This window comes from Lepidochelys kempii, chromosome 4 (assembly GCF_965140265.1).
Source record: "Lepidochelys kempii isolate rLepKem1 chromosome 4, rLepKem1.hap2, whole genome shotgun sequence".
NCBI classification, from domain to species: Eukaryota; Metazoa; Chordata; order Testudines; family Cheloniidae; genus Lepidochelys; species Lepidochelys kempii.
In genome coordinates this window covers 116,429,471-116,442,018 of record NC_133259.1, presented here as the reverse complement: position 1 = coordinate 116,442,018, position 12,548 = coordinate 116,429,471, and the positions used below count along the sequence as shown (strand labels likewise).

The following is a 12,548-nucleotide window of genomic DNA, read 5'->3' as shown; positions in this document are numbered from 1 at the left end:
GGTGAGAATCAAGCTTCTTTGCTTACACCCAGGTCTCCTCTCTGCGTAAGCTCGAAAGCTCGTCTCTCACCAGCAGAAGCTGGTCCAATAAAAGATATTAACTAACCTACCTTCTCTCGGACCAGTACGGTTACCACAACATTGCATACCACCTGGAGCAGAAATTTGGAAAAGGTTAGATAGCATATTGCTAAAATCTGTCTCGAGCAGGGTGATGGGTTTTTGTTTTGTTATTTTTGGGGAACACCATCAAAGTATTTTTGTAAAACAAAATTAGATGTGTCAGTGTTGCTGGCAGGGGAGGGGCAATTTAGGTGGTGAAGAAGCGTGTGTGTGTGGGGGAAATGGGATGAGAGGGATTTGGGGCTGCATCAAGGGAAGGGTTAGAAATTGAGATGGGTAGTAGGGTAGGTGAGGAAGGGAGGGACATAGGATGAGTGGCAGTGGGAGAATAAGGGCAGTGTGCCTGTTAGCCTGACATTGTCCCCTTTTATGTGCACACGAGGATCTGGGGCATCCAAGCCCCTCTCCCTATACCCATGTGAGCTGGGATCTGGGCATCTCTGATCCCCACCCCTGCTCCCCATATACATGCCAGGGTCTGGGGGGGGGGTCCTTAGCCACTCTTGGGGGCCTGACACCCTCCTTGCTCCCCTTCATGGAAGCCTGCTTCTGGAGGCACCTTGCCTTTCTGGAAGGTGTCTGAGTCCCTCTTCCTACCACCACATTAGCTGAGATCTGGGATGTCTAACCGCTCCTCCCTTTCGCCATGTGTGCGCCAGGAGCTGGGGAGACCCTGCCCATGTATAGGAGTCTGCCCTAACCTCCCTCCATGAGAACCAGGTTCTGGAGAGTTGTTATTGGATGTATCTGAGTGCTGCCCCCGCATCTGTGCACCGGGGGTCCCTAACCATCCATGGTGATCTGACATCCCCACCCCCATGTAAGCCAGATGGGTGGGGGGGAGGACGCGCTTCCGTTTCTGGGAGTGTTTGAGCCCTTTCCCCAGCCTATGTGAATGCACACCAGGAGCTAGAGGGCCCTCTGTCCATCGATGATGGTCTGACCTCCCTTGCAAGACACGTACGGAGAGAAGGACTGGACCAGATCTTTCTCCCTACCCCTTCATGTAATTGGGGGCTCTCTGTCCCATCAGTGGTGTCTGAGAGCCCCTCTTTCTCACCCCCTTCCCCCCAAACCAGGATTGTAGAAGCCCTGTTATTTTTAGGTGGGAAGCTAACAACAGGCATGGTAAGAGCATACCCTAAAAACATACACAGCTGACACTGGGGGGAGGAGCCTCTCAACAGGTGTGTTCAACTTGTATCAGACACTCCAGCCATGGGGAGGGGCAAAGGAAACATCCACAGACATGAATGGAGTGATTTGCACATCTCAGAGCAATTGGTTCAGGCTGTACTTAGCACCATTGAGTATTTGCTTTCAGCTGAGAACATTTCATGAAAATGAATGGACCAATGGACTTCCTGAAAATCTGAACTTTGAAATCCAGCCTAGGCAGAAACCTGAAAACCCACCTTAAACATGGGGGGGGGGGGCATCTGCTTCTCTCAAGGTTATTTATTTAGGAGATATAATCTGAGTACAACAGAATATTCAGAATGAGCTGAAACTCTTGGAAAAGAAAATAAATTACACTCACTGGGAGGGGAGGGGGAATAAATTAGAATGGGTGGTATGGGAAAGAAGGGATGTGGGAGAAGAGGAGAAGGACTGGAGAATATGAAGAGTAGCAGAGGAGCTGGAGAATGGAAGTGGGAGGGTTATCAGCCCTGAATTCTCCCCTTCTGCCCATGTGCTGGGATATAGGGGAGTACTGCAGAGGTCTGAGCCCCTCTTCCTGACAGCTGTGTGTTCTGGGATCCAGTAAGTGACTAAATCACTTGCCCAGCATCACAGAGCATTATTGCCAGAATCAGAAATAGAACCACCTTTAACTCCTGTTGCCGTGCTCTGTACATCTGTCTGTGCTCTATTAAATAGCTTTCCTTAGATACAGCCCACATGAATCATTAGCCTGACTTCTGTTACTCAGGCAAAACTTCCAGGGAAGGGAATAGATTTGCCTGAGTAAAAGCTAAAACCAGCAGGCTCTTTAACATTATTGAATAGTGAGAATACACATTTTCTTGATTCAAACATTTGAAAAGAACCTAGACATTCAAATGTGTATGATTTTTTTTTTAAAAAAGCAAGTACTTCACTTCAAAGTGTGGACATTTTAAAAGAGTGTGAACATGGTTTGACCTTCCCTCTCTCCTGCAGAGGAGCTGAACGAACACCCCCGCCCCCCCAGCAGAACAGGTAAACTGACCAGTTTCAAAATCAAGGCTCATCGTGCCTCATGCCAGATTTTTTCATATAGGAACCTTGTGATGTTTTGTAGTCTCTCTGGCAGCATCCCTTACCATCACCTTTTATTTGGTAGAAGATGATTCTGCTCCTAAGCCAGAGGCCAGAGCCACCACACAGAAGCCCAGTGCCACCAGCTCTCCTTTGTGGCTCTCCTCTAGCTCCTGTAACAGTTCCAGTGAAAGTGAACTGCCAGGGCCTTTGCCCATTGGCTCGTAACAGGACACACAGGAATTAGGACAGGGACAAGCGCCGTGTTGCGAACTTTTGTGATTTTAAAAAACAAGCAAACCTGCCACAGTCAAGGTAAAGTCTCACATGATCTTCGAATCCTGGCTTCCAAACTCATGAGGTTTCCCTATTCAAAATGGCCACAAGGGAGTGAACGCAAAACTGCCTCCCAGCCAAGACAGCCACCATTCACTTTGGACTTTGCATGTGGAAGTGAGATTACCCAGTGAAGATGGATGCCACCTCTGACTCCAGTTTCCTCGCTAGCCCAACATCTGTAAGGAGACAGGCTGAAGCAGGACATAGCCTGAAAGGAAGAAGGAAGAGATTGGGTCTTGGAGAATATGGCATGGCAGAAAGGAAATATCTAAGGGGTGGGGTGGGGTGGAGAAAGCGGGAGCATGAAGGGAAAATGTGAGTGAGTACGGGCGGAGTCTGAGTATGTTAAAGAGGAAGATGGAGAGGGGAAGGAGACAGAACAGCGATAAGGGCAGGGGAGAGGGCATGCAGAGGGACAGAGTGGCAGTTTCTCTGCTCCACGGGTTAGGAGAGGATAAAAGGATATCAGCAGAGAGGCCTGCATTTTTGCATGTGCCTTTTTGGTTGAGCTTTGCCTCACACGCATTTTGAGGCAGATGGCTTCCCACAGCTCAAAACAACAAATGCAACAACCCGCACCCACCCCTTCCAAGTATTTTCCAGTCTCATGACATTTTAAGACAATGATTTTGGATGACCTCACTCATGGATTGTTGAATATACGGGAACTACGGTAACCACATCAAAGAACAGGACTGCGGGGGTGGGGAGGAAGATAGGGAGAGAGAAGGGGGTCCAACTACACCAAAACAATGGCAAAGTTTTTGGTTGTTTTTTTTTTGTTATGTGACATTAATTTTACTGAATTATGGATCAAAGTCATTAGTTCCATTACTATTTGTACAGCCTCAGCAATACGATAGGGGCTTTAAAAACAGGTATGAAGACAATGTTTTTGCCTGGAACAACTTAGAGTCTAGATAGGTAGTGCTCTGAAGAGAAGGACTGGGTTAATAGGCCTTGCAAGCAGTAGATGTTTAAAAGAAGGGAAGGATAGAGGAATGAAAGATTGGGTCAAGAAGAGGGCTTTCTGAGAGTCAAATACTGCAATATGTTCTTGAAATAATCATGCTATATAATCTGAACTGTACAAATTGGAATAAAGTGGAGAGAAAAGGAAAGTGTATTATTCAGACCATTTAGCTAAAAGAAGTTCACAGCTTGCAATATTCTGATTTTACTGTTGTATCTTGAAATAATATGAATTATAATTTCTAGCACTCCAAAACTGGAATTGTGTTTTAAACCAAATACTAAAATGTAATATGGTTTATAATTTAAAGCTGTTACCATTAGATTGGAAGTAACTACTCACAATGTCAAAGCATAAGCAATGAGTGTAGAATCCCATTTTAATTCAAGTTTGTATTTACATATATTTGCACAATACATATTATTAACCAGACATTTTATTTCATCTCCATTGTAGATTTTTTTTATACAGTGCTTTTCAATTGATTTGGCTTGCCTATTACTTGTACCACCACAATTACTAACTGGTGCCCATCATTCACATGCTATCATGGATTATAACTGATAGTCTCATTTGTAGCTATCATAGCCAGTTACAGTGAACAGCATGTTCATTTTAAGAACACTTAAACTGAAATGGAAACTAGAGCTCTTGTTGCAACCTTGCTGGTGTGTGAAGTGGTGTCCACCACCAAAAGACCTGTTCAAATTAAATCTAATAAATAGCAAAGAAGTTCAGTTCTATACACACCAATCACACGGCACCAGATTCAACCTAGTTGTACACTTAATACTTCTCTAGAAACCACTGAAGAAATACAAGAAACATTACATCTTAGGTTATCTACAAGATATCCATTCTACATGTGAAAGTACATAAGGGCAATGCCGTGAATATTTCACGAGTAAAGTGCTTTTAACATCAAGCAGATGAATATACCCTAGTGTTGTACCACAGAAAAAGAGTTCATTTTGGATAAAAAACAGTTCATGCATCTACTCTGCAGCAATTCTGTGCATTCATGTATAGTAATACTTAAATAGAATTTATAACCTCAATCCTATGGGATACAAGGACTGGGTACAGTGTTTACACCTACAGAAAAACTCAACCAATACTCTGGAATAGCATACATTTTGAACATCGTTACAGCAGGTTTTGTTAAGAAGCCAAACCTTTGGTAGTGTTAATGCAGTATACACTGAAGATACCATTGAACCAGTATAGGAGCTCAATATGCAACTGACAGGAATGGAGAAAAGAAAAAATCAAAAGCAAATTTAATGGCTTTTTGCACTGTGCTTCTCCAGTCATGCTCTATTTTCACATGCCTTCCTGCGGGTGTAAGTTTAGACATGCAATTTAAGCAAGTGATTGCTTTCAGTTCAAAGACAGGCCACTTACTGCCAAGACGACCCTCCAGAATTGTGCTGAATTCAATTATACTTCCTTGCCTCAAGTTCAACAACACTTTCTTAAACTCGTTGCTTGCCTTCAGCACAATATCTTTCGTTATATCCTCCTCCTCTACAGCTTTAGTTCCATTTTTGCCATTGAAAGGCATGCCCACAGTTATTTCGAATTTGTATCGATCAAACTTTTTCATGTGACAGTCATGCTTTGTCAGATACTTGAGACGACACAGTTCCTCCTCCTCCATGGTAACATTTTTTGGGTCACACACAGGGTAGGTTTCACCATACAAACATCTAATCCAATCACCAATAAAAAGCGGAAGCATGTTTATTGCAGATTCTGCACTATTGTCAATTTCTGTAACCCTGACATATTTGAACCGCCCAGTCCATGTAACTCTGTGTCCCTCCAGATGACTACATATAATTTGGGTGCGTGCCATGTTAGTCTCCTTCCATGACCGGGGTCCACAGAGGAAGCCATACTGATTCCATGTCAAGGTAGAGTTGTAGACTTTCATTCCCTCTGATCGGTACACATAGAACCAACAGAACAACACTACAGCTGTAATCCACACCAAAATGAGTTTAACAATAGAACTTCTGGTTAGGGATCTCATCATTTCAACCATGAAGAAGTTAGTTTTTGTCCACCATCGTAAAAACAAAGGAATACCACACAACACAAGAGTCACCACAATCTTCATGAGCTCCAAAGATATGAACCACTTTATGAAATGCACAAGACACATGAGTGCAATGCCTACCATTAGAACTGGGAGTGCAAAGAGAAACAGAAAATAGCCAACTGATGCACGAATGAGACCAATACAGGAGGACTCTTGCAGAATAACCACTGAGAATTCACACCACATGAAACACACCATGTAGGGAATCAGGTAACAGTAGGTGCCTTTAAAATTCCGCAGTTGTGCCATTCTAAAGAAGAGATAGAACAAGTACAGGAAGAGAAGGCATGGGATGCTCACATTTAGTATGAAGAAATGGCCTATAGGAAGGGTAAAGAAGGTTTTACCTAAGAATTTCAAATAGCCCAAATTTATAGGTAGTATCTGCAATAGGGAGAGGGAGCCAGCAGCCACCTCAGTCATTAAAGCTCTTCGCGTGTAGGGTTCTGCACAAGTGCTTAAACTCATATAACTTGTCACTGTGAAGAAAACAGAGATGGTAGCCATCTCTGAGCATGGTATGAAGTCTTTGCTTGCTATAGGGAAGGAAAAAATGACAAAGAAAACTGAGAGAAAAAAGTAAACATATGGCTCTAAATGATTCCACCCAAAGTTCACTTCTGCTTGCTCAACATCTAGATTTGGCTCGAAACGAAGCAATAAGTCAGTCAGGGTACGGAAGTTTTCCCAGGCCTTACTGTCTTGAAAGACTTTCAGTGTGCAAATCACCATGGAAATGAAGGACAGATAGAAGATGACTAATGGGATAAAGAAGGCAAAAAAATCGATTGTCAGATTACTGATGATGAAGAAGAAGATGAGGGCATTGATGTGGTGTGTTGGAATAATAGTAGACAGCCAGTGCATTCCTGCCTTAGATGCAATATCTATAAGGTACTCTTTAATTTCCATAATGGCATGAAGTGGATATTTTACAACCTGAAAAGAAAGGAAAACAGTTTATTTAACAACACTTTTGTACATGTACAGTATATATATTCATGTTAAAGCAGTAGCCATAAGTCAAACCTAGCTTGTTTTGAAATACTTCTATTTCAAGAGGTGTTGCACGACAAAATAGGATTTTCTCTGTGACCATTTTTTTATATTAACTTCATCAGATGAGGCACAGATTACTTTACCTCCCCATATTGATATCTAAAAAGTTTTCGGAAAGGAACACAAATCTCATAATCAATAGGTTATATCATTTTTTATTAAAAAGCTTCCTAATCTAGCATTCTGCTCAATTAGGTTCCTACTGAAGTGCCCATTGGTATTATAAAGATGAACTACAGGGCTGCAATTCTGTACTATCGTGTGCCATTCCTTCAGCTGTAACTGTCAGCTTCTCCAGTGATTCTGTCACACACCGTGCATTGTTATACAGATTTACCATAAGCAATTGTCCATGTGACAAGTTACTATAAGGCAAGCCAGGGTGTGACTCTGTGGCATGCTGGCTTGCCGCACAGTACTGTCCCACTTGGACATTGTTACAGCCCAGTGAAAGCATGCTAAACTGTACACAAAGCCACATTCCAGAACTTTCACAGTGCTGTAGCAGTGTTCTCACAGGACATTAAGCTGGTGCTTGCCAAGCAGTAGATTCACACTGTGGTTTGCTATGCAGTAACTTGCCATGTGGACAAGCTATAAGTCTTTACAGGTAGTTTGCATTTTTCCAAAATTTTCCTTCCCAAGTATGTAAGCAAGCAGCTATCAAAAACTATTAATCCTTTTCAATCTCTTTATTATTATAAGCAGCTAGTACTATTTCATCTCCCTCCCTATGCACAGATCTAGGATTATTCCTTTAACCCACTATCAATTATATTAAAGAGCCTTTAATATTCCACTTATCCTGCAGGGGATGACCTGCCCAGCAGGGTGACTTGTCAAACAACACTGGAGTTATTGTAAGAAAAGACAATGCCTTTCTGCAGGACAGATGGAAAGGACCATCTAGAAAGAGACCACATCTCAAGCAAATGTTGAACTAAAAATGTTGGCAAGTGTAGCTTCACAGCCTCAAAACACCACAAAAAAATTCAGTTTCCATGGTGTGCCAAACATATGCCTTTATACCAAGTACTTCAAGGGAAAGGCCAAGAAGCTTTCAACAGAGATTTATATTTCATACTAACTGGGGCAGAAAGCCCAGGAAGTTAAGAGTAAGGTTTTTCACTGGTGAAGTGTCCCTTCCAAGTACATCATCTTCAGAACATTAGGTCACTTACCTGGAAGCACTAGAGGAGATATAGTTCTTTTCTTGTCCCTTAACATTTGACATAATGTCCAAGGAGGACAAGTAAAGAACTGATTTGCTGATGGCAGCATGATGCTTCCTAACTGCTGCCACTTTGAAATTTAGATCCATGTACGCATGTGTGTCTCAGTTCTCCTGTTTAGATTTTGTTTGTACTGTTTAACAGTGAAGCATTGGTTTGCGTAAACCACTGCCAGCCAGTTTCATCCTTTAATTCCCTCAAAACAGAAAGTGAGCTGTCTTACACATCTAGTCCATTGCTGTGTTTTCCCATTTGTATATGCAAGTTTACAGACTTCATTCATTTATTTACTGGTGTCATAAATATAAAGGGAAGGGTAAACCCCTTTGAAATCCCTCCTGGCCAGGGGAAAGCTCCTCTCACCTGTAAAGGGTTAAGAAGCTAACCTCGCTGGCACCTGACCAAAATGACCAATGAGGAGACAAGATACTTTCAAAAGCTGGGAGGAGGGAGAGAAACAAAGGGTCTGTGTGTCTGTCTATATTCTGTCTTGGCCGGGGATAGACCAGGAATGGAGTCTTAGAACTTTTAGTAAGTAATCTAGCTAGGTACGTGTTAGATTATGATTTCTTTAAATGGCTGAGAAAAAGAACTGTGCTGAATAGAATAACTATTTCTGTCTGTGTATCTTTTTTGTAACTTAAGGTTTTGCCTAGAGGGATTCTCTATGTTTTGAATCTAATTACCCTGTAAGGTATCTACCATCCTGATTTTACAGGGGGGATTTCTTTATTTCTATTTACTTCTATTTTTATTAAAAGTCTTCTTGTAAGAAAACTGAATGCTTTTTCATTGTTCTCAGATCCAAGGGTTTGGGTCTGTGGTCACCTATGCAAATCGGTGAGGCTTTTTATCCAACATTTCCCAGGAAAGTGGGGGTGCAAGTGTTGGGAGGATTGTTCATTGTTCTTAAGATCCAAGGGTCTGGGTCTGTAGTCACCTAGGCAAATTGGTGAGGCTTTTTACCAAACCTTGTCCAGGAAGTGGGGTACAAGGTTTTGGAAAGTATTTTGTGGGGGGAAAAGACGTGTCCAAACAGCTCTTCCCCAGTAACCAGTATTAGTTTGGTGGTGGTAGCGGCCAATCCAAGGACAAAGGGTGGAATATTTTGTACATTGGGGAAGTTTTGACCTAAGCTGGTAAAGATAAGCTTAGGAGGTTTTTCATGCAGGTCCCCACATCTGTACCCTAGAGTTCAGAGTGGGGGAGGAACCTTGACAACTGGTCTCTGTAATTAATAAATGCAGATATACATCTAAATACAAAATATGGCAAAAGAGAGGCATGTTGTCTTCTGCAAGGTGAGTACAAAGATGTATTGTCATCTTCCAAGAACAATTTTTATGTTTTCAGTACATCTTCCTTCTAAATTTATGCCATATGTACAAAAACATCATAAATGTATGTGTATATATACACAACTATACACTCACACAAGTTGCATCAATGATACTGTTTGGTGACTAGATACAAGTTTTGAAGGTAGCTCATTCGAAGGTAGGCTATTTTGGCCATAAATAAATTAACTAAGAGTCCTTCAATACATATGTCACACAATAGGTGCTTAACTAGTTTTCACCTTTAGTCGCAGTGGTAGTTCCTCGGGACTCTTTCCAGCCAATTCATCATCATCATCATCATCCTGCACAAACAGGTTAGTTGGGATGATTCCCTTTGCATACTTCTTGGTTATTTCAACAAAATCATCCAAAGCAATATAGTTCTTAGCTGCAAGTTATAATGAAGATAAAAAAAAAGAGCTCAAAAATTACAGTACTAGCATCCCATTAATTACAAAGCATGGACCAGCCTTTCTAGGACTGATGTGGAAATTATTTTCAAATAAACTTTGTGGCTGTATTATGGAGAAATTAAACTCTTGTTAACAGGTGTTTATTTTATCACCTGTTCAGAGGTAGCAAATTAATTTTGGTGGTAATAAGTGGTCACAATACATCTTTATTTGAGCATAAGCTTTCGTGGGTAAAAACCACACTTCTTCAGATGCACGGAGTGAAAATTACAGATGCAGACATAAATATACTGACACATGAAGAGAAGGGAGTTACCGCCCAAGTGGAGAACCAGTGTTGACAGGGCCAATTCGATCAGGGTGGATGTGCATACCACTCCCAATAATAGATGAGGTGGTGTCAATTCCAGGAGAGGCAAAGCTGCTTTTGTAAGGAGCCAGCCACTCCCAGTCCCTATTCAAGCCCAAATTAATGGCGTTAAATTTGCAAATGAATTTTAGTTCTGCTGTTTCTCTTTGAAGTCTGTTTCTGAAGTTTTTTTTGTTCAATTATAGCTACTTTCAAATCTGTTATAGATAGCAGCTTTGCCTCTCCTGGAATTGACACCTCCTCATCTATTATTGGGAGTGGACTTCATCCACCTTGATCAAATTGGTTCTGTCAACACTGGTTCTCCACTTGCGAGGTAACTCCCTTCTCTTCATGTGTCAGTATATTTTTGTCTGCATCTGTAATTTTCACTCCATGCATCTGAAGTGGGTTTTTTTACCCACGAAAGCTTATGCTCAAATAAATCTTTTAGTCTTTAAGGTGCCACCAGACTCCTTGTTGTTTTTGTGGATACAGACTAACACAGCTACCCCCGACACAATACATCTTGTAAGTGTAGTGGGTCATATTCAGACCAGTATTTATTACTATAATATACAAATTATAAGAAAGAAGAAATAAAGTGAATGAACATATTTATCTGAGAACAGTATGAAATACATTATATTGCATTTGATTAGACTGCATCTATTTCATATTTTGTGTCCAAGTTTCATCAGGATTAAAGCTACAGTAAAGATATTTTCACCTGTCAAAAATATTTGTATGCTTATTCTAGTGCACTGCAATTTTATCAGGTTTCAGATCACGTTATTATTTATCTGAAACAACTATGACTTTCCCCTCCCTTTTAACATTTTGGGGGTAAAAATAATTACATGTTCAGTAGCTCTGCTGTGTTAAAAAAGACACAAAGAGCCACAGAAAAAGAACTCCTCAAAGTCTAACTGAAAGTCTGCACTGAGTCAGAAGTCAGTTCTCTGGTGAATACACTGCGTAAATTCCTATAATATCTAGGAAACCTCATTAACTCAGTAAAATGAGCAATGCCTCATAATTCACACACACGACCCCATATAATCTCCCTCTATCTAATAATTTTGATATGATGTGAGGCTGGATATTATATACTTTTTTCCAAATATATTGAAGTATATTTATCAGCATGCTATGAACCATCATTAGAAGTGATCTAAACTGAACGGACACCAAATTGAACATTGCTGATTTACATAGTGTAGTAGCAGGATTTTCTCATCTTGTCTGTTTGATTATTTGCTAATTCTCCAAATACAGATGAGCACAAATTAATTATTTAAATACACTACATATGCCACTACTTAAATTTAGGCACGTTGGGGACAAAGTGGCACAAGACTGCCGCTGTATACAATAGTGGGGAGAAGGATTTTGGCTAAAGACCCTGAGAAACAAATCCCTTACTACTCTTTCAAGAAGTGTCCACCCAAAGTACACCAGACACTTTAGGCATGTTCCCTGCTATGAAGAGCTTTGAATCTCAGATAGCACTAAAAGAAACAGAGAAGACAAGAGTAACATAATTGCATCACCATGAGTTATCTTTTTTTGAAACGAGAGAGAGCGAGCGCACATGCAGGTGTGAGCCTGTAAAGTGAGAGAGTGGGTCTGAGAAATGGTGGGGAGGGAAATGAGTTTCTAAAAAAGGAAAGCTGAAAAGGATGGAGGAAGAGAGTTATCATGGGAGGGGCAGGATGAAGAGGAACACTGAGGGTAGAGCACGTGTGAGGCCCTGGCTGCAGTGTGGGATAGTGGGTGATTGGAGGCCAGAATAACCAGTCATATAAAGTACAAAAATTCATATTTTTAAACTCAGGAATTTGCTCCTTACAACTTCCTGAAGCCCTGCTGCAGGGGAGTTCAATGAGTGGGGGCTGCCATGGGCTGCTACTTGACTCCTTCAACACCAAGAGGGCAAGGAGACTCTCTCCAGCCCTATGAATGGAATGGAGGTTGGAGGGCCTCGATTAACCCCTGTGAACCTCCTGAGGAGTACTGGGATACAAGGATCATGTACACAATGGTCTCAATCGCCTCCTACAGCTTGTCCCAGTCACTGTAGATTAGCCAGTTTCCATGGTAAACAAGTTTGATATCAATTATAAGGAAGAATTAATGCCAACTTTCCCCACACACTGAAGCACCTGATATTGATTCAAATATGAAAGACTTTTGAATGACAAAAACCTACAACAAGCCTCCCACACAGTAAGTTTAGAGAGTCAGCTGACAAAGATACGAACGCTCGTCTGCTTAATTCTTATCTGAGCACAAGTTACACACAGGAAATTGAAACAATTGACTGAGTTTTGAAGGACAGGATTTAATGTATTGATTTGTGGTCTTACTGTAAT

The 12,548-nt window shown here is 41.3% G+C and overlaps 1 protein-coding gene across 5 annotated transcripts in view; it reads right to left on the bottom strand.

Moving 5' to 3' along the window:
* Positions 1 to 4,037: 4,037 nt before the first annotated feature.
* WFS1 (wolframin ER transmembrane glycoprotein) overlaps positions 4,038 to 12,548 on the bottom strand; it is a 52,062-nt gene continuing 43,551 nt past the window's right edge. For all 5 annotated transcript variants that reach the window (XM_073342555.1, XM_073342559.1, XM_073342557.1 and 2 more), the window contains 2 exons: positions 9,651 to 9,799; positions 4,038 to 6,719 (listed from right to left, as the gene is read on the bottom strand). In XM_073342555.1, the coding sequence (XP_073198656.1) occupies positions 4,908 to 6,719; positions 9,651 to 9,799 (1,961 nt within the window). In that variant the 3' untranslated portion in view covers positions 4,038 to 4,907. The remainder of the gene's footprint in view (positions 6,720 to 9,650; positions 9,800 to 12,548) is intronic.